At 35.7% G+C, this 24,240-nt stretch overlaps 2 protein-coding genes across 5 annotated transcripts; one reads left to right on the top strand and one right to left on the bottom strand.

The window, feature by feature from the left end:
* On the bottom strand, window positions 1-14,867 carry parp2 (poly (ADP-ribose) polymerase 2). 4 transcript variants are annotated; one of them, XM_067362927.1, is made up of 18 exons: window positions 14,735-14,867; window positions 14,395-14,474; window positions 13,981-14,184; window positions 13,737-13,898; window positions 12,937-13,010; window positions 10,955-11,005; window positions 8,318-8,414; window positions 8,150-8,225; window positions 7,972-8,074; window positions 7,737-7,890; window positions 7,448-7,586; window positions 6,977-7,040; window positions 6,663-6,797; window positions 6,435-6,562; window positions 3,502-3,601; window positions 3,323-3,421; window positions 444-568; window positions 1-357 (listed from the first exon to the last, which is right to left on the bottom strand). In XM_067362927.1, the coding sequence occupies exons 2-18, from the start codon at window positions 14,456-14,458 to the stop codon at window positions 198-200; spliced, it is 1,935 nt and encodes a 644-aa protein (XP_067219028.1). In that variant the 5' UTR covers window positions 14,459-14,474; window positions 14,735-14,867; the 3' UTR covers window positions 1-197. The 4 variants fall into 4 exon arrangements, with proteins under 4 accessions (XP_067219028.1, XP_067219031.1, XP_067219030.1 ...); XM_067362930.1 differs by having other exon boundaries at window positions 12,937-13,007; XM_067362929.1 differs by having other exon boundaries at window positions 14,395-14,471; window positions 14,735-14,754.
* Window positions 14,813-24,240, top strand: mettl17 (methyltransferase like 17). The gene is made up of 14 exons (XM_067362931.1): window positions 14,813-15,006; window positions 17,007-17,145; window positions 17,276-17,425; window positions 17,505-17,592; window positions 17,688-17,769; window positions 17,847-17,920; window positions 19,503-19,597; window positions 19,680-19,750; window positions 19,846-19,953; window positions 22,861-22,929; window positions 23,082-23,132; window positions 23,221-23,313; window positions 23,481-23,680; window positions 23,812-24,240. Exons 1-14 carry the CDS (start codon window positions 14,929-14,931, stop codon window positions 23,903-23,905), a joined length of 1,392 nt encoding a protein of 463 aa, XP_067219032.1. The 5' UTR covers window positions 14,813-14,928; the 3' UTR covers window positions 23,906-24,240.

Raw genomic sequence — 24,240 nt, 5'->3', positions numbered from 1 at the left:
TTTTGATTGCAATATTCCTTTAATGTTAACAGAAATATGTCAGCTTCATGTTGCAACTGGAGGTAAAAGAGACATTAACAGAACAATATGCCTTTTTTCAGGATTTTTTAGTCTATTCAAAGTCATGAAATATGAGCTACATGCTGTATAACTATAGGAAAGGTCCTTCATCTCAGACTGTCAGTGTGCTTTATGCCTCACCACAGCGAAGAGAAGTTAAACTGAACTCGGAGGAGGTACCTCATCTGTACCTGAGCAGGGTTATAAACAATGTACTCGTTATAAAGGAGGGTGTAACCTCCTTTCTGCCCCACCCCGGTCTTCACCGAGGGCCCCATGGGTACGGTCACACCATCCCTGAGAGAGAGCGAGAAAAATTATTCAGAACTGCAATTATGAGTCACGTAGAACATAAAATGAAAAAAACTGAAATGCGGTCTCACAATGTAACATAGTTATCTGGGTTGGGCGCAGTCTGCCCCAGGCCTTTTGTGCTGTGTTTCCCAGTAGGCAGTTGGTCAGCACTGTAATTTGCATCCAAAAGTTCATTACTCTCCCCAAGGGCAACCTGTGGTGGGAAAATAACATATCTCTTAAATAGATTTCAATAATTTTTAGCTTTTATGTCTTTAAAATAATTGTTAATTATCACTTAAAAAATGTATTAGACGTTCCACAAACATATTAAAGGTGCAGTAAGTGATTTCTGAGAAATGCTGTTGAAAGTGGAGCAGACGCGTGATTTTTTTTCCCAAAATCAGTTCAGTGGAAATTCCACCCTAGAGCCGATTCTAAACATTTCATTGGCCGTGTCAATCACAATAATGATTGGCTACACCCAACCCTGATCCCTAAACCTACCCGTCACTGTAACCTCAGCGCCCATGAAACTGGTCGCAGTGCAGGGATTTTTGCTGAACCGCTTGGGGAAAAAAAAAAGAAGAAAAAAAAAAAATCACGTGGATCAGACCGAGCAGCACAACACACTTATAGCCAATCAGCATTAGGGGGCGTGTCCGCTCATGATGGGGGAGGATAGAGAGAGTGAGCAAGAGGGAGATTAGAAGAAAGACTGTAGAAAGAGAGATGGCTGAGAGACATTACAAAAAGAGAAAACTTCAGAGGAATATCACTGGAAAAAGAAGGGATATGATCAAGAAGAGCTTTGGGAAGGGTTTGAAAAATCTGAAAATATCAGAAATATATATATATACAGTACAGTCCAAAAGTTTGGAACCACTAAGATTTTTAATGTGTTTGAAAGAAGTTTCGTCTGCTCACCAAGGCTACATTTATTTAATTAAAAATACAGTAAAAACAGTAATATTGTGAAATATTATTACAATTTAAAATAACTGTTTTCTATTTGAATATATTCCACAAAGTAATTCCTGTGATGCAAAGCTGAATTTTAAGCATCGTTACTCCAGTCTTCAGTGTCACATGATCCTTCAGAAATCATTCTGATATGCAGATCTGCTGCTCAAGAAACATTTAATGTGTACAATTGTACAAAATATTTGTGTACAATATTTTTTTTCAGGATTATTTGATGAATAGAAAGTTCAAAAGAACAGTTTATCTGAAATCTAATCTTTTGTAACATTAGAAATGTCTTTACTGCCACTTTTGATTGATTTAATGCATCCTTGCTTAATAAAAGTATTCATTTCTTTAATTTCTTTAAAATAAAAAAAAAAATTCTTACTGACCCCAAACTTTTGAGCGGTAGTGTATAATGCTACAGAAGCTTTGTATTTCAGATAAATGCTGTTCTTTTGAACTTTCTATTCATCAAGGAATCCTGAAAAAAAAAAAAGTACACAACTGTTTTCAACATTGAAAATAATCATAAATGTTTCTTGAGCAGCAAATCAGCATATCAGAATGATTTCTGAAGGGTCATGTGACACTGAAGACTGGAGTAACGATGCTGAAAATTCAGCTTTGCATCACAGGAATAAATTACTTTGTCAAATATATTTAAATAGTACACAGTTATTTTAAATTGTAATATTTCACAATATTACTGTTTTTTACTGTATTTTTTTATTAAATAAATGTAGCCTTGGTGAGCAGACGAAACTTCTTTTAAAAACATTAAAAATCTTTAGTGGTTCCAAACATTTGGACTGTACTGTATATATATATATATATATATATTATATATATATATATATATATATATATATATACACACACACACACATATTAGTATTTTAGGGGGATTTTACCATTTTTACAGTTAAATTATGCACTATTCATCATCTGTAATACCACAAAGTAACCACTAGATGGCTGTATAGCACATATATATATATATATATATATATATATATATATATATATATATATATATATATATATATATATATATATATATATATATAAAAAATGTATAACCATGGCTGTGTATTCCTTGCCTGTTGCTGTTTTCAGTCATAATTACTTTGCATGTATTAGGTTTTGCATTTGGACATATATTTAGACATTATTAAAGACTACTTTTTGTCAAAGTTGAGATTGTTTTTGTTGAGTTTTTTTCCCCCCCCCGAAATGTTGATTTGAAAAAGTATATTTGCATTATTATTACAGTCAAATCTGTACACTGAAAAAGCATTTTATTGTTCATACTAGCTACATTTCATAGCTTAGTAAAGCAATCAGAATAAAGATTGGTGATATTTCAGAATATGTAATTGAGTGTTTACATACCATGAACAGAGACTGTGGTCAAGTCATGTCGCTCCTCTTTCAAAAAAAAAAAAAACATTCAACCAGCAATTGACAAATGGCATGGTATAAAGGCTTTACAATGCCAAGCCCTTATCCTGCCCAGAATTCACTGTCCCTGTTCCTGTGATTTCATCCATGTTATAACAGTAAACCCGCTCTGTTCTGTTCTCGTGCTAGATTTAGTCGAGCTGCATTCAGATTACTGAGGTGATTGGCGAAAAAAATCGTGCTTTCTGCAGTTTAGAAATCACACATGCTCACATTGTGAATACAATTTTGATTATTCACACAGTAACAACGAACTCTTGGTTGGCCTGTATATACTCTTGTGTCCTGTGTGTTCGGTTTTTGTACTTTCTTGTCATTCATCATCTTTGCTTTAATTTTTGGCGAAGCATAATTCAGCTATAATAAACAGATATCCACTCTTGCATAGCATGCATTTTGGGGGTGAAAAAATAAAGGGAGGGTGTGTATTTTTGGGGCTGATTCCACATAGTGTTTCTCAGAAATCGCTCACTGCACCTTTAAGCACATCTGGAAGTGGGAGCAGATTTTTTTGATGTTTAGACACAAAAAACCCAACCTCGCTCAGCAACAAGAGTCCCTGGTTGTTCTTCTGATTGGCAAAGCAGTAATTGGCACTTTTAGATGACATGTCAGCAAAATAGATTCCCTTGCCAAACTAGAGGGGAGGAAAAAACAGACTGAAACAGAATTTTTCTATTGATAATATTTGTGTGATTCAGTATCTCTTCGTCTCACCATGTATCCGGTCACGGGAGCCTCTGGAGGGGCCACTCGCAGCCCCTGACTCAGGATGCCCACCCAGTTCGTCAGACGAGAGCCATGCCACAGGAGCATCCTGCATCCACACACACACAAACAACCTCTACTATCTGAAATACATGGCAAAATTGCCTTAATCCAGAGACACACTAGACCAGAATCTTAGGAACATCCTGTTTACATAGAGCATTATATAAGTAATGAAGTGTAATTAGGGCTGAAGGTCAAAAATTTTATCATGATACAATTTTTCATTTCAGCCGATTGATAATTATGATAAATGTCAAATCTTCTTATCCTAAGTTGATCCTGAGTGAAAGCTGTAGAAACCAGACAGTTACTTGTTGTAAACTACTCTTTATTGTCAGAATATGACAAAAACATGTGAACATTTCACAAATCTGAAGTATAACATTCAAAACATTTATAAAGATAAAATATTTAGTATGCATGAGTAAACTTATTCTTAAACTGATTCTGCATATTCTAACTGGTGATAGTTTGTGTTGCCTGACTTTGATGACATGTATCTTCAGCACCGTTTGCAGAGCAGGCTGCAATATTAATAATATTTGATGTTTTTTCTCTTAGAAATGCACATTTAACAGGAGCTTAAAGGGTTATAGCCCCTTAACTGTCACCGTCCAGTTGCCATTACATATTTAAAACAGTAATATTCTATACTAAACCTAAACTAATCTTGACAAACTATGTATCATTTGAAAGCTTAAAATCTCTAGTTTACATATTTGGTTTTCAAAATAAATTACAGAGGAGCAGTAATTTATCAATTTGCAACAAGCATATTTTCATACTCATAAGGCATGTTCAGACCTTTATTTTGAACATGAGAAATCATTAAAGATTGGTTGAAACATGTTTGTTTTCATGCCAATAGTTCAAAAGATAACATCCATTCAATATTTTGAGAAAAAAAGGTCTGAAAATGTTTTTAATAGAAAAAAAAATACATTTATGATTGTGGCGGCGATCTATAACCTACATATATGTTATTTTTATGTTTATTAGAGGCTGAATTCATATCAAATTCTGCCAAACGTCCCATACTACTTCTATATATGATGTCTACTTCATAAATTGTATGAAAATAATGGAAATATATGGTCCAGATCACTCAAACCATATATAGAAATGGAGGTGCCTTTATATGGTCAGTAATGGAGCTTGGATGTCATCTAGTGAAAAAGTGTGGTACTGCGCCCAAACAAAATCTTACTGAAAGCTCATTTTTTGAGATATCAACCTGAAATTTGGAACACAACTTGTTCAGATTTTCAGCTTTGATTTCCTTGCAGCTTTAGAGTAAAACTTGTTTTGTAAAATATATATTTTATATAAAATATTATATTTTTACATTTTCATAAACTTGAACTTCTATAACGTTTTTTTCTGTTTCACTTACATAAGTTATTGCACATCTACAATAATCTGCCAAATTTCATCTTTAAAACAAGACCAGCCTTATGTCTATACTCCAAAGTATTCTTGAAACACAAACATTTAAGTTTAGAAAAAAAAGTGGGGGTGACATTTAACAGGTTAAAACAGTTCATGTGACTACAGTGGTTCAACCTTAATGTTATGCAGCGACAAGAATACTTTTTGTGCACCAAAAAAAACAAAATATCTACTTTATTCAACAATATCTAGTGATGGGCGATTTCAAAACACTGCCACTGATTCGAAACAAAAGATTCGTAAAGCTTCAAAGCTTCATGAAGCAGTGTTTTGAAATCGCCCATCACTAGATATTGTTGAATAAAGTCGTTATTTTGTTTTTTTGGCACACAAAAAGTATTCTTGTCGCTTCATAACATTAAAGTTGAACCACTGTAGTCACATGAACTGTTTTAAATATGTCTTTAGTAGCTTTCTGGGCATCTGAATGTTTTAATTATCTTGCTGTCAATGCAGGCCTCACTGAGCCATTGGATTTCATCAAAAATATCTTAATTTGTGTTCAAAAGATGAATGAAGGTCTTACAGGTGTGAAAGGACATGAGGGTGAGTAATAAATTACATAATTTTCATTTTTGGGTGAACAAACCGTTTAAGTTGGGATGCAAATGTAAATTTATGTTCATTAACAAACACAGTAACATCTGTAAAAATGGTATAAACCTCATTTTTATAGGGTTAAATTCGAAATATTCTGACTGTTTGAGTCCGGACTCTACTTTTAATAAAATTAACCAGTGGTTAACCACAGTATCATGATAACCTCAGGTAAAACCATGCCTAGCCTATAGCACCTCACTACCATAATAAAAAGCAACTATGGTATTTGTTTTTCATAACAGCAGCCTTAAATAAATTTTTTTAGTATTAATTCAAATGCACAGATGTTATAGCTTAATAACAAAACACACTGTAATTATATTCCATTACTCCTTTAATACATGTCTATCCTAATAATATAATAAAATTTGATATGAATATACCACATTTCTGCCACAATACCATGGTGAAGTTCAGCTGTGCAACGTGGGCCGGCCACATTAGTGTTACTACAGTAAATCCATGGTAGATGATGGTGATTTGTAGATTGAAAAATGTTTTAACTGGATCGTTCATGGCACAATATTTCTTGTGTCGGTCAGTGCTGTTGAGAATATCAGCACTGTTTGATCAGGTTTAAATCACAGAAACATATGTGTTTAACGCTTAATTCAAGCGTTTCTCACTGGATCTCACAGCGCATTTTATTTGTCACGTGATCGAGATCGAGATAAATGGCCTGTGTGACACTGTTCAAATGAGTAGCATTTGTTTCACTTCCCTTTTGGTACATAAGCAGTATATCAAACTTTTGTTATAACTGCATTGAGGAAAATTATTTCGCGATAATTATCGCCTCAATAAGTGTAATTGAGGAAGGTGGTTTGTACCTGTTTTCCAGCTCAGAGTTGAAGTTATCCTTCTCGCCCTCTTTCTCCACAGCAAAGATGTCCAGAATAGTCATTGTGTAGTCAGTATGGGTGGGTGCATGAGTGGACTGAAGATACTTCTCTATAACCTATACAAAGAAAATCCACTAGTCATGTTTTTAACATCCGCCATGCAAGACTTTACTATTAAGATTCTATTTCAACCATAAAAGTGTTCATGTACTGTACCTTAAATTCATTGCTGTGAGAATCCAGTGGCTCCAGTCGACACTGTAGAGAGCGATAATGTCTGTCCACAGGATGCTCATCACTCTGAACATTAGACTGAACCATTTTCACTGCTATCTGAATGTCACTTAGAGCCTAAAAGACAGAAAACAATGAATTTTCTTTTTTTGTGTGTGAACTATTTATTTTTGTCTGTACAAACTGACTATAAATTCAATGAGAATGCAGTGAAATATAAACTGTCAAATCACTTCTCGCCTTACAGCATCAGCAATGTTTTCCCTATAAGCTGAGCGGCGATTACAATGTCACACCTCGAGCAAAGCGATTTTCTCCTTTAGCTCATCCTTTGTGCGTATTATGGGGGGTGTCCGCAACCTAAATGAGGATCGAGTAGTCAGGAAACACACACACACACACACACACACTGGTAAATGTAAAATCTGAGTCAGTCAAAATGAAATTTTCAGCATCATTACTCATCTTCATTGTCACATGATCCTTCAGAAAACATTCTAATATGCTGATTTGGAAACTTGTACTATTATTATCATCAATATCAATGCTGAAAACAGTTGTGCTGCTTAATATTTGTGAAAATCTTGATATATCTTAGATTAAAAAAAATTAGCATTTATTTAAAAAAAATTGTGTAACATTATAAAGAACTTACTGTCAATTTTGATGAAATTAATGCATCCTTTTTGTATTAAAGTATTTATTTGAAACAAAAAAAAACAAAAAAACATAATGACCCCAAACTTTTGAACGGTAACGTAACTTACCCAAAGTCATGGGGGATACGAGTGTAAAACTGGTTGCATGCTTCCAAGAGTTCTTTATTACTGTTCTTCCTCTTTAAACACTCTTCAATCCTCTTCAAGGAGGAATAGCCGGCTCTTATTTGCTCTGTAGTTAGTTTTCCTTTAGGAATAAAATAAAATAAATTGTTTACTTTGCAACGGTTTCACACAAAAATGTTTTTATTGTTTGGCTTGAATGCATCCTTTACCACAAAGAATCTGCGAGATTAATTTCATCATTTAGTACACAAATTCACACACACATACACACCAAGTGGGGCTTTTTTGGTATCAAACTTCATCTCTAGCACATATTCCTCCATGGCTTTGAGGTCACATATGAGCTCTAGCAGAGACTGGACTTTGCTGTTGAGTTGGCAGGGCTTTTGCTGAATAGAAGAGTCTACCACATCCTTGTGCTTCTCCTGGTGAAAGGAAAAAATAGGTTTTTATAAGACTATAAAGAACATAAATGCAATGGATTAGGAGCAAAATTGTCTTCCTACCTTGTCTTCTATGCTGTAGTCTACGAATACCATGTCATATTTTCCTGCAACTTTCTCAAAATTTGCTCGATGCTCCCACTCATTCTTGGTCTTGTCAAAGAATCTGAATATAAGCAGATTATGCTGATTCTTCCACTCATATCATACATGATGATATACAAGTCAAAGATAAACTTACTTCTTTTTGAAGGTGTCTTTGGCCTGAGCTAGATTCACCCCACAGGTAACCAAGCTGTTCTGCCCTACTTTACCCACTGAAGAGAAAAAAAATCCACAAGAACATGATAATAAAACATCACGATGGCAAAGGTCAGACTGGTAAAGGAGGCGGTGTTTCTGCACACACCTCGTCCCCACCGCATCCACACACTGTACGCTTTTGCACTGTCATCTTCAAGAAGCTGGATCAGGTAATATTTATTATTGTTGAACTGAAGATTAGTCTGTAATGCAAGAGTAAAATAAAAAGATGTCACACAATGTAAAAAAAAATGGTTTCCACAAAATACGTTTTCAACATTGATATTAATAAGAAATGTTTCTTGAGCCGCAAATGATTTCTGAAGGATCATGTGACACTGAAGACTGGAGTAATGATGCTGAAAATTCAGCTTTGATCACAGGAATAAATTACTTCTAAAAAATATATTAACCCCTTAAGCCCTGAGGGTATTTTCAGAGTTTTTTTTCTGACACACAAAAAAGTTGTAAGACTCGTAACTCCAAAACTATAGCGAGGAGAGTCAAAAGGTTGGTATCGTTTGAAGGGAAACTTTTAAAATTTTAAAGGTGCCCTAGATTCAAAATTTGAATTTACCTCGGCATAGCTGAATAACAAGAGTTCAGTACATGGAAAAGACATACATTGAGTTTCAAACTCCATTGCTTTCTCTTTCTTATGTAAAGACTTCTGGAAAACACGCGGATCTCAACATAACACTGACTGTTACGTAAAAGTCGGGGTGTACGCCCCAATATTTGCATATGCCCGCCCATGTTCCCAACACTATGAAAGGCATTACACAAGGGCAGAACATCTGGACGTGCACAGCTGAATCATCAGACTAGGTAAGCAAGCAAGAACAACAGCGAAAAATGGCAGATGGAGCAATAATAGCTGACATGATCCATGATAACATGATATTTTTAGTGATATTTGTAAATTGTCTTTCTAAATGTTTCGTTAGCATGTTGCTAATGTACTGTTAAATGTGGTTAAAGTTACCACCTTATCTTACTGTATTCACAGAGACAAGAGCCGTCGTTATTTTCATTTTTAAACACTTGCAGTCTGTATAATTCATAAACACAACTTCATTCTTTATAATTCTCTCCAACAGTGTAGCATTAGCCGTTAGCGAAAGAGCACTATCAAACTCATTCAGAATCAAATATAAACATCAAAATAAATACTTTACTCACATAATTCGAAGCATGCATACAGCATGTATGACGAACATCTTGTAAAGATCCATTTGAGGGTTATATTAGCTGTGTGAACTTTGTAAATGGACTAATATAGTCGAGAGCTCGTGGGGCGGGGAGCACGCGAATTAAAGGGGCGGCGCGGTGAAAAAATCCATGCATAGTTAATGATGCCCCAAAATAGGCAGTTAAAAAAATTAATTAAAAAAAATCTATGGGGTATTTTGAGCTGAAACTTCACAGACACATTCAGGAGACACCTTAGACTTATATTACATTTTGTGAAAAAGCATTCTTGGGCACCTTTAAATAAAAACATTTAAATTTGGACATTCTCATGCTGAGAAACTGCAAATAAACAGCAAAAAATAAAAGTTTGCTCAAGGGAAAATTTTACATACATTTCATATTTGACATGCAATAAGGTAGGAGGACAATTCTTTTTTTTTTTTGGGTGATGTTCTTCTTTATGTGAGCTGTATCTGGATCAATTTTTGTTTTGATCCCATAAGGAAATCACAAGTTACAGTATTTGGAACCAAGGTAGTCTTTTTGTTTATCCATTGGCGCATTTTTTAAATCGTTCTTTCACGTGGAGTAAATCGTGATCGACTTTGGACTCATTTCAGTCAGGAGAATCCACTTTAAGTAATATTGTGCCATTTTCTACAATCTATGCAGGTTTCGTTAAGTTATAAGCCAAAATGCAACATGATAGCTACATTTTAGTATTAGTTTGCATCTGTGCGCCTGTAGGGTTTTATGTGTCGTAATTGCGTGATCAGTATCTCGTGATCTGCTTATTGGATTATGCTGATGTTGGACTCATTTTAATCGTGAGAATCTGCTGTAAATAATTCTGTATTTTTTCCACAATCAGTGAATGTTTCTTGATGTTATGAGTGAAAACCTGACATAATTGCTGCATCGGTTTATTATTTACATATGGGTCTTGCGGGGCTTCATGTACAAAAACTCGATCAAGTTTAGTCAAAGCCCAAAACAATTATACTCGTTGTATTCTACTCCATGAGAGCTTTCAAATGACACATAACACATGATTATCTGAGCTGTATGATGCTTTTGAAATCCTAAATTTGTAATTATTTTTCAGCAAATAACTCAGCAGTACTTAGGAGTTCATCAAAGTTCAGACTCTGAGCTTTCAAATGACACCTATTTTGTGATTATCTAGGCAGGAGTTTTGAAAAATATGATTATTAATTTTTTTTATAGCTAGGTGGCGCCCGCGGGGGTAACTCAGCACTCCTTTAACGCTGCATTCACACGGGGGTTGACGTTAAGCTTTAAAATGATACCTATTTTGTGTTAATCCTGTCAGTGGTTGCTTGTAATTTGATTATGATTTTTTTCACGGGGGTTGGTGTCCCGCCAGGCTTAAGGGGTTAAAATAGAAAACAGTTATTTTAAATTGTAATAATATTTCACAATATTACAGTTTTTACTGTATTTTTGATCAAATAAAGGCAGAAGAGACACTCAAAAATCGTACCGAACCTAAACTTTTGAACAGTGATGTAACATCTTTCATATTCACCTGATTCAGCATAACATCATATACATCGGCGCCCTCGCTGTAGACGTGAGCCTGTGAACAACCAAAGAAAATAAAGAATGTCTTTAAACAAACTTAAAGGGAAGTTTTTAAAGGCGACCCTATAGACTTTGTGCCAGAGAAACAAACAATCTTTAGAATTTTTCAGGTTTTGCGGTATTTCTGTATATTTCTATGGCATCGCTGTTGAAGAGTAATTAGCTGGTGAAGTGGATTTACTTATTGCAATGTAGAGTAAACTAAAGTTTGAAGCAGATGTCATAACAAATGTAGACCGGGAAGATTTTAAAATGAGCGGTTCATTCATGAATCCGTAAGATCTTTCCTTCATGCTGTGAAAACACAAAAACCGTAAGAGAGAACGCAACAGGCCTCATTTATAAAATGTTGCGCAGAAACGGTCCTAAATTTGATCTAACGATCACTTCTCAGATGTGCGTACGTGTGAATCATAAAATACACACAGAAAACAAGCGTACTCTTCTCTTTTAGATGTGAAATCTATAAATCACAGATGATCTTGAACTTGCGCACAGCTGAATGGTTTCAGTTCTCCGCATTTAAACAACACCTTAATTAGGTCATTTACAAATACATGATCACCAGTCATCGTCCAAATCATTTAATTTAGAATGAATAGCGGCAAAAATAGCTTAGATTTCCAAAAACCTGCAGTAATCTGACAATGAAAAGTGTGTATGTCTGCTCAGACCCTGACGTGGCGCTAAACACTTTTCCACGTCCGATTTTATAAATATGAGCGCTGGCGTGGATTTATGCGTACACAAACTCTAAAATCAAATCTCTGCTTATGCACGCTTTATAAATGAGGCGCCATGCTGAAAAGGGGCGGGGCTACATAAGGTCTATTACATATTTTGTGTTTGTAGTCATGATGTTTCTTGTGGGCGGAGCTGGCAGAAAATGACAGTTCTACAGTAGCAGTCTGTGGAAGCCACGGAATTAAAGAATAAAAAAAGTTACATTTTGAGTTTATATCTCACAATTCTGACTTTTTTCATGCAAATCTGAGTTTATATCTCACAATTCTGACTTTTTTCATGCAAATCCGAGTTTATATCTCACAATTTTGACTTTTTTCATGCAAATCCGAGTTTATATCTCACAATTCTGACTTTTTTCATGCAAATCTGAGTTTATATCTCACAATTCTGACTTTTTTCATGCAAATCCGAGTTTATATCTCACAATTTTGACTTTTTTCATGCAAATCCGAGTTTATCTCACAATTCTGACTTTTTTCATGCAAATCTGAGTTTATATCTCACAATTCTGACTTTTTTCATGCAAATCCGAGTTTATATCTCACAATTTTGACTTTTTTCATGCAAATCCAAGTTTATATCTCACAATTCTGACTTTTTTCATGCAAATTTGAGTTTATATCTCACAATTCTGACTTTTTTCATGAAAATCCGAGTTTATATCTCACAATTCTTAGAAGGAAAAACAGAATTGTGAGAGACACTCATTATTCTGTCTTTTTCCCTCAGAATTGACGAATAAAGATCGAACTGGGAGATATAAAATTGTGAGATAAAATGTTATAGGCTATGTTTATGCAAAATGTTATAGGTTTAAATATTATTTAATGCTGTAACTGCTATATATATTTATGTCCCTATGAACTGCATATGTTAATATTATGTAGACTTACAGTTTACATCAAATTCATGTTTTAATATTAGACTAATCATCGCAGGTTTCATCAGTCCAGTCTGTGACGTGCAACATAAACGTCTGCGTTCAGCTTCAAAGGCCGTCTTCAATGACGGTATTCTATACAAATTAAGATTTTTTCCGATTCTGACATCCAAAGGAACAACAAATGATTTTGCCCATTTTCATCCACTTGTTACTGTTTTTCTGCCACCACCATGCGCACTCCGCTACAGGTGATATAACTGTGACGTCTGCTCCAAATTGGTCTATAAGGAAATTACCTTTCCAATTTTAGCCTTGCATTCCGGATCAACCGGGGCTTTTCCCTTCATAACCACCGTCTTCACAACCTCTACTTGAAAACATGAGGAAAAAAACAACAGTTAAAGTCAATTATGTAGGAAGGACATATTTTATTTTAATTTAAAGGAATTTGGAAGGTGTCTTAAAGGGATAGTTCACCCAAAAATGAAAATGTGATGTTTATCTGCTTACCCTCAGCGCATCTAAGATGTAGGTGACTTTGTTTCTTCAGTAGAAGACAAATTATATAAATACTGTTCGGTTTCTCACACAAACCAATCGTTTTGTGTCTTAGGACATCAATGTGTCGTCACGAGCCGCAGGGTTTAATTTGGATTTGTCTGTGCATGTTTTTTTTATTCTTATAGATGGTGTTCCCATTGACACCTATTATACGACTGTCAGACGGCAGCGGTTGGAGTTTAAAATCATTAATTGTGTTCTACTGAAGAAACAAAGTCACCTACATCTTGGATGTGCTGGGGGTAAGCAGATAAACATCTAATTTTCATTTTTGGGTGAACTATCCCTTTAAGATATTTTTAAGATAAAATCCGATAGCTCGGTGAGGCCTGCATTGCCTGAAAGATATTAACAATTTCAGATGCTCAGAAAGCTACTAAAGACTAAAGGGCGATTTCAAAACACTGCTTCATGAAGCTTTACAAATCTTTTGTTTCATGTATCAAACTGCCAAAGTAGGAGAGGGGTTGAAAATAAATAAGAGGGACTGGTAACATCAGACAAAAATAGTCGACATTTATTAGTGAAGCATCACCTTCACTTTCCTCTTTCACAACAGGCTTGGCTTTGTTCACTTTCTGACTCCTCCCTTCTCTGCGTCTCTTGGAAACGGGTTGCTCCTCTTCCTCCTCTTTCTCTTCTTTAATCGGAGCATCGCCTGCAGCTCCATTATCACCATTCAGAGCATCCGGAGCTTCTGCAATACAACAAATCAGCTGCTATTAGTTTTCTCTCACAGATACTGATGCATAATCAGCTGGAAATACACACAGGCGTACCTGACTTCACTTTCTGAAGGCGTATTTTTCGCTTGTACTTGGTGACAGTGTTAGTCTGAGTCATTTTCACAAGATCCACTTCATATCCAGGTCCAAGAGCCAGTGACACCGACTTTTCTCCAGCCTGCTTTGCTGAATCCAGCTGGACACAGACAGCTGGAGGATACGGTTCCCATTCATCGTCGTCTCCCTTCCACTGCCAAACTGGGGAAAATAAAGACTTTCTATTCTGATATTCACTCTTATGTGAAATATGAAAAACAGTGTCACCCATACAGCAGATTAGATACAATCAAATTGGAGTGGCTATGCTACACAATTATAAGCATTTAGTGAGAAAGGGCAATGTTTGGTGACTAACAGACTTTAACTGCTGATGGTGAAACTTTGAGTTGTTTTGGCATAAATTTATACCTGTCTTCGTGTCTGCAGCTGAATCAGACACAGACTTGCTCCGGGAGCTCCTTGTTCGCCGCATGCTTTCAAAAAAACTGCTAAAATGAAAGGAAACGTTTCCTGTAAATGTCAATCAGCAATGATTCACGTATCAGTATGAAATAAACTCAATTATTCAGATAGGAGGTGATGTAATATATGAGTCTATATCCACTTCCTCATCATCTTAGTACGCATCTATCATGGATATGGCGACAAAACAATTTAAGACAAATGTTTGATCAAAACATACGTTAAAAGCACAATTTAATTTTTAAAAGTTAAATAATCATAAGTTTAAATGGTTTTCAACACCAACCTGAGAATTTTTGGATGGCGCCAAAAGTATAATAACTCGGACCTGTTGTTTAGTAGGGACGAATTTACCTCCGCTTGTTTCTACACGGACTTATTTTGAAGTCGTGTTGCCGATGAGCACATGAGCACGCGACCGATGTTAACATTCATAGTGACTGTAAACAGCATCTAATGTGTGTTAATCGTGAATAAAACATGTATTTACTGGGCAGCCGAGTGTATGTTAAATGTGCAAGATGCCATTTTGCTTTATGTTTGAGAGAAGCGCAGCGGGTGAGTATATCCGTCGTGTATCTTAATTATGAATACTGACAGAATTACTAAGAACAAAATATATTAATAATAATAAAAAGAGTGGAGGGAGAGTAGTCTGAATTGGGATCTAGCATCATGGAAAGGGGTGATAGTTAAAAAAAAATTATCCGACTAAAATAGTTTCTTAAGAAAAGGTATTTTTGAGTTAATTTCAGTCTAAAAACTGAAGAATGAGAATATATTAATTGTTGCGCAGTGATTGGTTAAACTAAAGTTGGTATGTGAGGCGTTTCATTGAAAAAAAAGACATCTATCACATCTCTGACACTTATTGTGAATGATTCATTGGTCAACCTTATTCCAAAGAAATGACTTTCCTTCCTGGTAACTAGATGTCACTTACTTGGAATGAAATAAAAACTTAAAGGATTAGTTCACTTTCAAATTAAAATTTCCTGATAATTTACTCAGCCCCATGTCTAAATATCATTTAGTAATTGCAATGTCTTCTGGTCCATATCCTTTCCTTGGGAAGATTTGCTAGACACTGATTAAAGGAACAGTTCACCCAAAAATGAAAATTTGATGTTTATTTGCCTACCCCCAGCACATCCAAGATGTAGGTGACTTTGTTTCTTCAGTAGAACACAAATGATTATTTTTAGCTCCAACCGTTGCCGTATGTCAGTCAAATAATGCTAGTGGATGGGAACTTCTACTATAAGAGTAAATAAAACTTTCATAGACAAGTCCAAATTAAACCCTGTGGATCGTGACGACACATTGATTGCCGCTGTCAGAGCGCGATCAGACCTGGACGCGGTTGGACATAGTGGTGTATTAGAGTTAAAAAATGATATAAATAATGTTCGGTTTATCGCACAAACCGATCGTTTTGTGTCTTAGGACATCAATGAGTCGTCACGAGCCGCAGGGTTTAATTTGGACTTGTTTTATTTACTCTTATAGTAGAAGTTCCCATCCACTAGCATTATTTGACTCACATACGGCAACCGTTGGAGTTAAAAATCATCATTTGTATTCTACTGAAGAAAAAATGTCACCTACATCTTGGATGCACTGGGGGTAAGCAGATAAACATCAAATTTTCATTTTTGGGTGAACTATCCCTTTAATGTAACATAAAAATATTATACATATATATTTTGCTATTATATTGTGGAGTGAAACGTTCATAAACTTTCATAAAGGCAAATGTTGGATCACAATAATTAGAAGTTTCCAAAAATCCCTTCACTCGATTGGGATGTTCTCTTTTATTCTGGACGTATTTTGCAGTATTAAACATGTATTTATACCGATTTCATCAGGCTCCAAAAATTCTTCAAAAAGAACACAAAGAATGGCCTTCTCAGCTGCCATAGTTGCATCTCTTGCGTCATCAGAACAGGGTGTTCAACGCACCACCGTGTTGAGCCAAGGAATCAGGGGAACAAATTTTGTTTCTAGCCCTTGCGGTTCAGAAGTTATTAGCATAAACATGAGTGCAACTTTGGACAGCTGGTGGCGCTAGAGGGATTGAGTTAGAGACTCCAAATTTGCACAGTTCAAACTGTCCTTTATCTGTGCACCAAATTTCATAACTTTCCTGCAAGCTGTTCTATGATCTCCCATAGACTTCCAGAGTGGAAACGGAAGAAGAACAATAAAAACAACTATGCATCTTCGGTGCTTAACCCCTAACTAATATTCTTCTCCTATCTGTGTATTTATTTATTAAAAAAAATAAATAAATAAATAAATTTCGCTATGAGCACTTTACTGACATAACTGTGACTTCACTCAGCACTTACATACTGTTGTTCTCATGTTGATTTAATTGATTCTACTACTCTCATTTGTAAGTCGCTTTGGATAAAAGCGTCTGCTAAATGACTAAATGTATAATAGTATCTCAATCAATGATACTAAAATACTGCCTTCTCCTCGAACCAGTTGTCCTTGTATGTTGATTTTAATAGTTGTAGCATTTACATTCGTTTTTCCTTTATTTAAAGTGTCAGAGTTCTGCAGCCCCTCTGGAACAGGCCGACTTCTTGAAAGGCGCTCCTCATCGAAATCACCCAGGTGTGACAAACCTCAAAACAGTGCATCTGCCGGAGCAACTGCAGGTCGCAGCACAATCCGTATTACAAGGTAAGTGAACAGTGATCTATATCAGTATTTTGATCATTCAAATCAGTCTGTGTACTGAAATGCACATATTAATCACATATCGCTATAGTGGTGTGTGTAATTGCTCTTATATCCTTTATTTGATATTTAGGGCCGGATGTCAAAAGTCTGACTGAAAGGGCACATAAGCTGTCCAACTTCCTTTGGAGCAGGAAGCGGGCGATAGAAACCTCACAACTCAGGGAGAAAGCCAGCCTTTTCGAGAGGAAATTTTTGGAGCAAGAGAGGGATATCCATAAAGGTGAAGGAGAGAATAGAGAGATGTCATAATAACCACACTGACTGTGAACAAATCAGTTATCATTAAATATTTCCTTCAGATGGCAGTGACCACAAACTAGAGGCTCGAATAAGAAACAGAGTATTATCTGAACTGAGAAGAACGACATACCACAGGACTCCCCTAAGGTACAAATACATCATCTGTATGGAGCATTTGTCATAGAATGGGACTGTGAGGTTTTTATTGGATAACTCGGGATTTATTGCTGGCCTGTTTCAAGGTACAACGAAGATCTTGGGTTGGTGTATATGGCTGCTAGACTGGCAGGTGGTTATGCTGCTGTCCTCAGATCATTAAATGAGGTATTTAATGCACATTAAAAGTCATTTCTATGCATTTTTTTTTCTGTCGTAAACAGTCTTTCTGATATACATCTTAGATTAAGAAGAGAGATCCTTTGTTTGTACCATATTCTCTAATGGACTTTGGATCAGGACTTGGAACAGGTACATGGTGAGTGTGATTTAGATATTGATATTTTAATATTATGAAGTGATGGTGGAGCGCCAAATGTATATGCACAGTCCAACGTCACAAATCTTACTGTAAATCCAACGGGAAAAATTAAAAAAAAGTAGAAAAAAGGATCCGTACACAACGAATAAGGCAAAAGCTCTCGAACTGTTTGTTTATTACTTCAACAGAGGCCTCAAAAAATGCAAAATGCATTGTAAAATGCAAAATTTTTTCGAGATCAACTCTTCATCTGTGCCATATAATAGCGGATTCACACCTGCGTCCATTTAAAACACACAATCAGAGCCTAAAATTAACAGTCACCAAGTGCCAAATGCAAGTAAAAATTGGAGTATATGAAACGGTGTTGATTGTCACTTTTTATGAATTAAAACAATGCATGAACGTGAACGACAGTTGACAGGCCAGTGCTGCATCGTCATGAAACTTTAAACCTTGACAATTTAAATATTCAAGTGCAAGAAAACACGAAAGGAAGCTCATTTCATTACTCGCACATGAATACTAAACTGAGGTCTCTTTCACGTCTTGCATTTGAGTGGACAAATTCACACAAAATGATGTCAAAAAAAGTGAGTATGCTAGTAAACATAGTCAGTTATGTCTTAAGTGAATGTAAACAGTTGAGAAAGTAAACGCATGTGTACAGTATCAGTGTATTAGATCCATGCATTTGCTCTTAAAGTGACAGCAGCCTAATATTCCTGCTGCTGTCTGTTTTTAATGTTAATCAAACAACAAACGACAAAGAAAAAAATCACTCTCTGCTCTTGACTGAATAACTTTTGTAACTTTATTAAGGATTAATTAAATAAGGGTGTTTAATTTATACAGTGAAGACTATGCAGTGTTAATTTACAGTCGCTTACTTTAATAAATTTCTGTACCTGAAAACTACTGTCAGTCCTACCTGAAAAGTAAAGTTTATTTCATTTGTATCTTTATTATATTGTATTTATTTGTGCTTTTGTTTGTAATTTAATTATTTGTTCTTATTTTTATTACTGACTGTTTACTTGACTTTAATAATGTTTAAATTTATATTAGTTAGGCTAGCTGTGGTATCAGTTGAAATAGAGAGTTGTGAATTTTCACTGTTATCTGAAATTTTAGTGTCATTACTGTCATGGCCTTTTATTGAAATATATATGGCCGGTAAATTTTCTTAAGCCACCGGTCATTGGCAAGTTAGTTTTAGGCCCTGTGCACAATATTATCATAGACAGCCTAATATATATGCAGGCACAATAAAAGCCAGGCTAAAGTCATTATTCTGCAAATAACTGCGATTGCAGGTTTCAAACAGAGATGGCAAAAAAGAGGCAAAACTTACAGACTGCAGCTAAATGATCATTATCACAAGTCATGTATATTTGTCATAATCATATCTATGGCAACGAATTATGTACATCCTTAGAACATTAGAATATTATAAAGTGAAAAGAACCAATTGGAAGCATATAAATACGACGGATTTATTTTGGTATTTATTAACTTGCTTTGAAAGATGCATGTTTTAAGATTAGTGTATATATTTCTGTTTTATTCTTTGACTCAGGGCGTCACACTCACTCTGGGGAGACTCTCTGAAGGAGTATGTTTGTGTAGACAGCTCTGGAGACATGAACACCTTGGCAGAACAACTTCTTAGAGGTAAGATCATTCAGTCGAACTTTTATGCACAGTGTTACCGTAAACAGATCTACAGACTAAAATGTTGGTTTGTACCAAACAGGGGGCAGTGGGATGGATAATCCAGTAATCAAACAAGTATATTTCCGCCAGTTCCTCCCTGTTTCTCCTAAGGTATCTTCAGCTGACATCCTTAATTGAATTTATTTGACCAAATGATACATTGCTATTACACAAGTGAATACAACAAAGGTATTTCCTTTCCACAGGTGCAGTTTGATCTTGTGGTAGCTGCTTTCTCTTTGTCAGAACTGGATACACTGAACGAGCGACTGAACGTTATTTTCACACTTTGGAGAAAAACCAACTCCTACCTTGTGAGTGATGATGCTCGAGTTAACTAATTTCATAAATTATGGAACTGTGACATTGAATATAGTTTTTTAATATCTTGCAGTGTTGCTAATGTTATCTAAAACTACTAAAAATATTTTTGTTAATCAAAATAAATCTGAAACAAAATAAAATTTAAAAAAAATTGGAAATGTTCAAATTCATGTACTAAAATGAATGAAAAGTAAAAGCTATACTGTCCGACCAAAAAAAAAAAAAAAGTCGCTGTTTGGATTTAAATAGGCACATGCTTAAGAATCTATGACTGGATCATAATTGCAGTGTTTATTATGTTTCCAGCATGTTATATGTTTGGCAACAGTTCTTCTATCCCTGGATAAGACAGTCCAAAGTAACCCTCCGAGGTCACTGAACAACTCTTCTAGGCAGCAGCTTGTCGAGGAAAACAAGTCATTCCCTCATCCAGGGTGCCAGCTGTTGGTTGTTCACCAATACTGATCTGTAACAGAATACTAGCGCACATACACAGATACATAGCTTCTTCAAGGTCGAAGTTGAGCTCTAAACAGGATACTTCCCCAAAACATATTGATAACATGTTCTTTCCCAGAGTAAGAAGTACAGAAACTCTAGTGATTGAGGTTGAACAGGAAAATAAATGCTTGAAACATGCGCTTGAAGAAGTCATTCGACTCATTTAGTATTTAGAAGGATGAATATTGATTAATAGCTTGATTATAAGTCATTTAAAGGATATACATTGAAGCGGCAGTGGATTCCAGAATCTCACCCTTCAAGTTCAACACATCATGGCCATATTCCAGAATGACAAACGTTGTTTGGTCAAGATCAGTTTTGAGTGAGTACATAACCAACCAGTGTTCAAAATGATCTCCTTACCTTAGCCTGATTCACAATGGTAATTTTGTAATAATGTTTTCTAACCCGGTTGGTACTGGTGGGTTTCCACGGGAAATTTGAGCATGCAGCCGTTCATCTTTGTGTCATTACGTCACATCTGTTTACATAAAGAACGAGTCCCAGCTAGTAGGCTAAAGCATGTGAGGATGCTGCAGGATCATTTATAACCTTTTCTCACAGCAGCTTAAATATTTAAACTTATCATTTTGATGGCGGATTGTAATCCAGAAAGGTCCAAATGACAATCAACAGTGACAACTGGAGATTCACTGGAGTGGCTACAGAAATTGAATTGAATTCTACAGGTAACACTAGTTCACACTAAATACACATATTCACGTAATGCTGATGTTGTTAACATTAACAATTTGAGAACAAAATATAACAGTAATAATAATTTGAATGGTTTGACATGATCCGAGCTGATCGTTAGATTTAATCATCATTGGCAGCAAGATTTAGTGCTTTTTTTCTCAGTTGGTAAGAACAAAAGTGGCAGACATGACAAAATTCTTATTTTGGTCATACTTCAAGATGCAGAATCTGTGATTCTGAAGTACAGTATCCACACCGATGTGGTGACTGACAGCAAACATTAAATTCATCCGCGCTGAGGAGCCGTACCGGTACACAACCCATGTAAAGATGATAATTCCTCAAATAACTGCAATTGCAGGTTTCAAACAGAGATGGCGACAAAGAGGCTAAACTTACAGACTGCAGCTAAATGAGAAGCTGCACACTCCATCTGTTAGGGTTAAAAGAACTGTTCCCAAACATATAACATACTAGAAACATAATAATCACAGCAATAATGATCCATTCATGGACTCTTAAGCATTTAAGCATTTAAAGGTGCCCTAGAACTTTTTTTAAAAGATGTAATATAAGTCTAAGGTGTCCCCTGAATGTGTCTGTGAAGTTTCAGCTCAAAATACCCCATAGATTTTTTTATTAATTTTTTTAACTGCCTATTTTGGGGTATCATTAGAAATGTGCAGATTCAGGGTGTGTGGCCCTTTAAATCTGGCGCTCCACGCCCCAAGAGCTCGCGCTTGCCTTAAACAACATAAAAACAGTTCACACAGCTAATATAACCCTCAAAATGGATCTTTACAAAGTGTTCGTCATGCAGCATGTCTAATCGCGTAAGTACAGTATTTATTTTGATGTTTACATTGATTCTGAATGAGTTTGAGGCTGTGATCTGTGGCTAACGGCTAATGCTACACTGTTGGAGAGATTTATAAAGAATGAAGTTGTGTTTATGAATTATACAGACTGCAAGTGTTTAAAAATGAAAATAGCAACGGCTCTTGTCTCCGTGAATACAGTAATAAACGATGGTAACTTTAACCACATTTAACAGTACATTAGCAACATGCTAACGAAACATTTAGAAAGACAATTTACAAATATCACTAAAAATATCATGATATCATGGATCATGTCAGTTATTATTGCTCCATCTGCCATTTTTCGCTGTTGTTCTTGCTTGCTTACCTAGTCTGTTGATTCACCTGTGCAGCTCCAGACGTTCTGCCCTTGTGTAATGCCTTGAACATGAGCTGACATATGCAAATATTGGGGTCATACATATTAATGATCCCGTAACAGTCGGTGTTATGTTGAGATTCGCCTGTTCTTCTGAGGTCTTTTGAACAAATGAGATTTATATAAGAAGGAGGAAACAATGGTGTTTGAGACTCACTGTATGTCATTTCCATGTACTGAACTCTTGTTAATTTAATTTACCTTGGCATAATCAAATTTTTAATCTAGGGCACCTTTAAATCCAAATGGCGACGCTTTTTTGGCCAGGCAGTGTACATAGAAAAATTTAAAAAATGAATAAAAATGACACAGACACTTCACAAAACCACTAAAATTAAATTGAAAACTGAAGATATATAAATTAAAACTAAGTCAAAATATTAGTAAATACTTTATATAAACAATAACTGCTGTCTAAACAGAATTACGGTTTCCTAATGCAGTTCTTTGTACAGGTATTGGTGGAGAATGGAACCAAGGATGGCCATCAAATCCTTATGGAGGCCAGAGATGCTATACTTAATGTATGATCTGAGGTTTTTGCTACATGTCAATTTGCTAACATAAGTTTTTCTATTTGAAGTGGTACTTATAGAACTGCAACTTTCTTCAGTCTTCAGAAAAAGCAGAAAGTGTCTGATGTGATTTCTCTCAAACTTTTGCTGTGAAACTATAGAGAGAAGAGGAGGTACAGCATGACTTGAGGAGACCATCAGTATTTGCCCCTGTGCGTTGAAACTTCATCATTATTTGTTCCATTGATGTGGTATATTGATATGTGGCTGATGTTATCTGCTGGGTTTCATTTTGGACAGTGCACTCATGAGCTGCCTTGTCCCAAGCTGATCAAGCGACCTGTAGTACCTTGTAACTTCACTCAGTTCTACTATTCTCTGCCTTTATCTCGGGTGAGTTCAAAACATTAAAGCAGCTGACTTTCGAATTGTTCATCTTGGATAACTGAATTTCTGTGCTATAGTTTTCATAAGATTTTAGTTATTCAGAAAGTAGTTATGGATTGATGTATAATCCCCTATATTATATATTTCTTTCCCTCATGAATCAATCATTACAGAGCCAAGAAAGGCAGCAGGAGAAGTTCAGTTTCCTGATTATATCCAGGTCCGATGGAGAGAAGGCTCGGGAGACGGAGAACTGGGACATGGCCAGACTGATCGGACAAGTTCATCGCCGACCCAGACATGTTCAGTGTCAGCTGTGCTGCGCCAACGGAGAACTCAAACAACTCGCTGTAACGGCCCGTCATCATGGAAAGTATGTAATGCTTTTATTTTATAGATCTCGACTTGCATTTTCAGTGAATGGCCTCCTCCTATACTACCTCTAATACATTATGCAGGTGCACAGCTTGTTTTAACAATGGTTTTTGTTGTCCATTTTAACAGGGACATGTACAGATGTGCTCGTAGCAGTGACTGGGGAGACCTGCTGCCGATATTTCATGCGGAAGAAGACTCTAAAAATGACAAGACGCAATGACACCTACTACTATAATCTGTTAATGCAGTGTTTGTGGATAACAGTTGGACTTTTGTAAAGTTTATTTCCAAATATACTAGTTCATCTATACAACCTGATTGTGATTTGCTATTGCACTGAACCCAATGCTCAATATTCACCGGTATCAAAATCCAAATGAGTTAAAGGTACAGTGTGTAACATTTTAGGAGAATATATTGATAGAAATACAATATAATATACATAACTATGTTTTCAGTAGTGTATAAAGACCTTACATAATGAACTGTTATGTTTTATTACCTTAGAATGAGCCATTTCTATCTACATACACTGTGGGTCCCCTTACATCGAAT

This window comes from Chanodichthys erythropterus, chromosome 16, assembly GCF_024489055.1.
Source record: "Chanodichthys erythropterus isolate Z2021 chromosome 16, ASM2448905v1, whole genome shotgun sequence".
Taxonomy (NCBI): Eukaryota; Metazoa; Chordata; class Actinopteri; order Cypriniformes; family Xenocyprididae; genus Chanodichthys; species Chanodichthys erythropterus.
The sequence above is the reverse complement of the archived record's forward strand: the minus strand, read 5'-3'. Positions and strand labels throughout refer to the sequence as shown.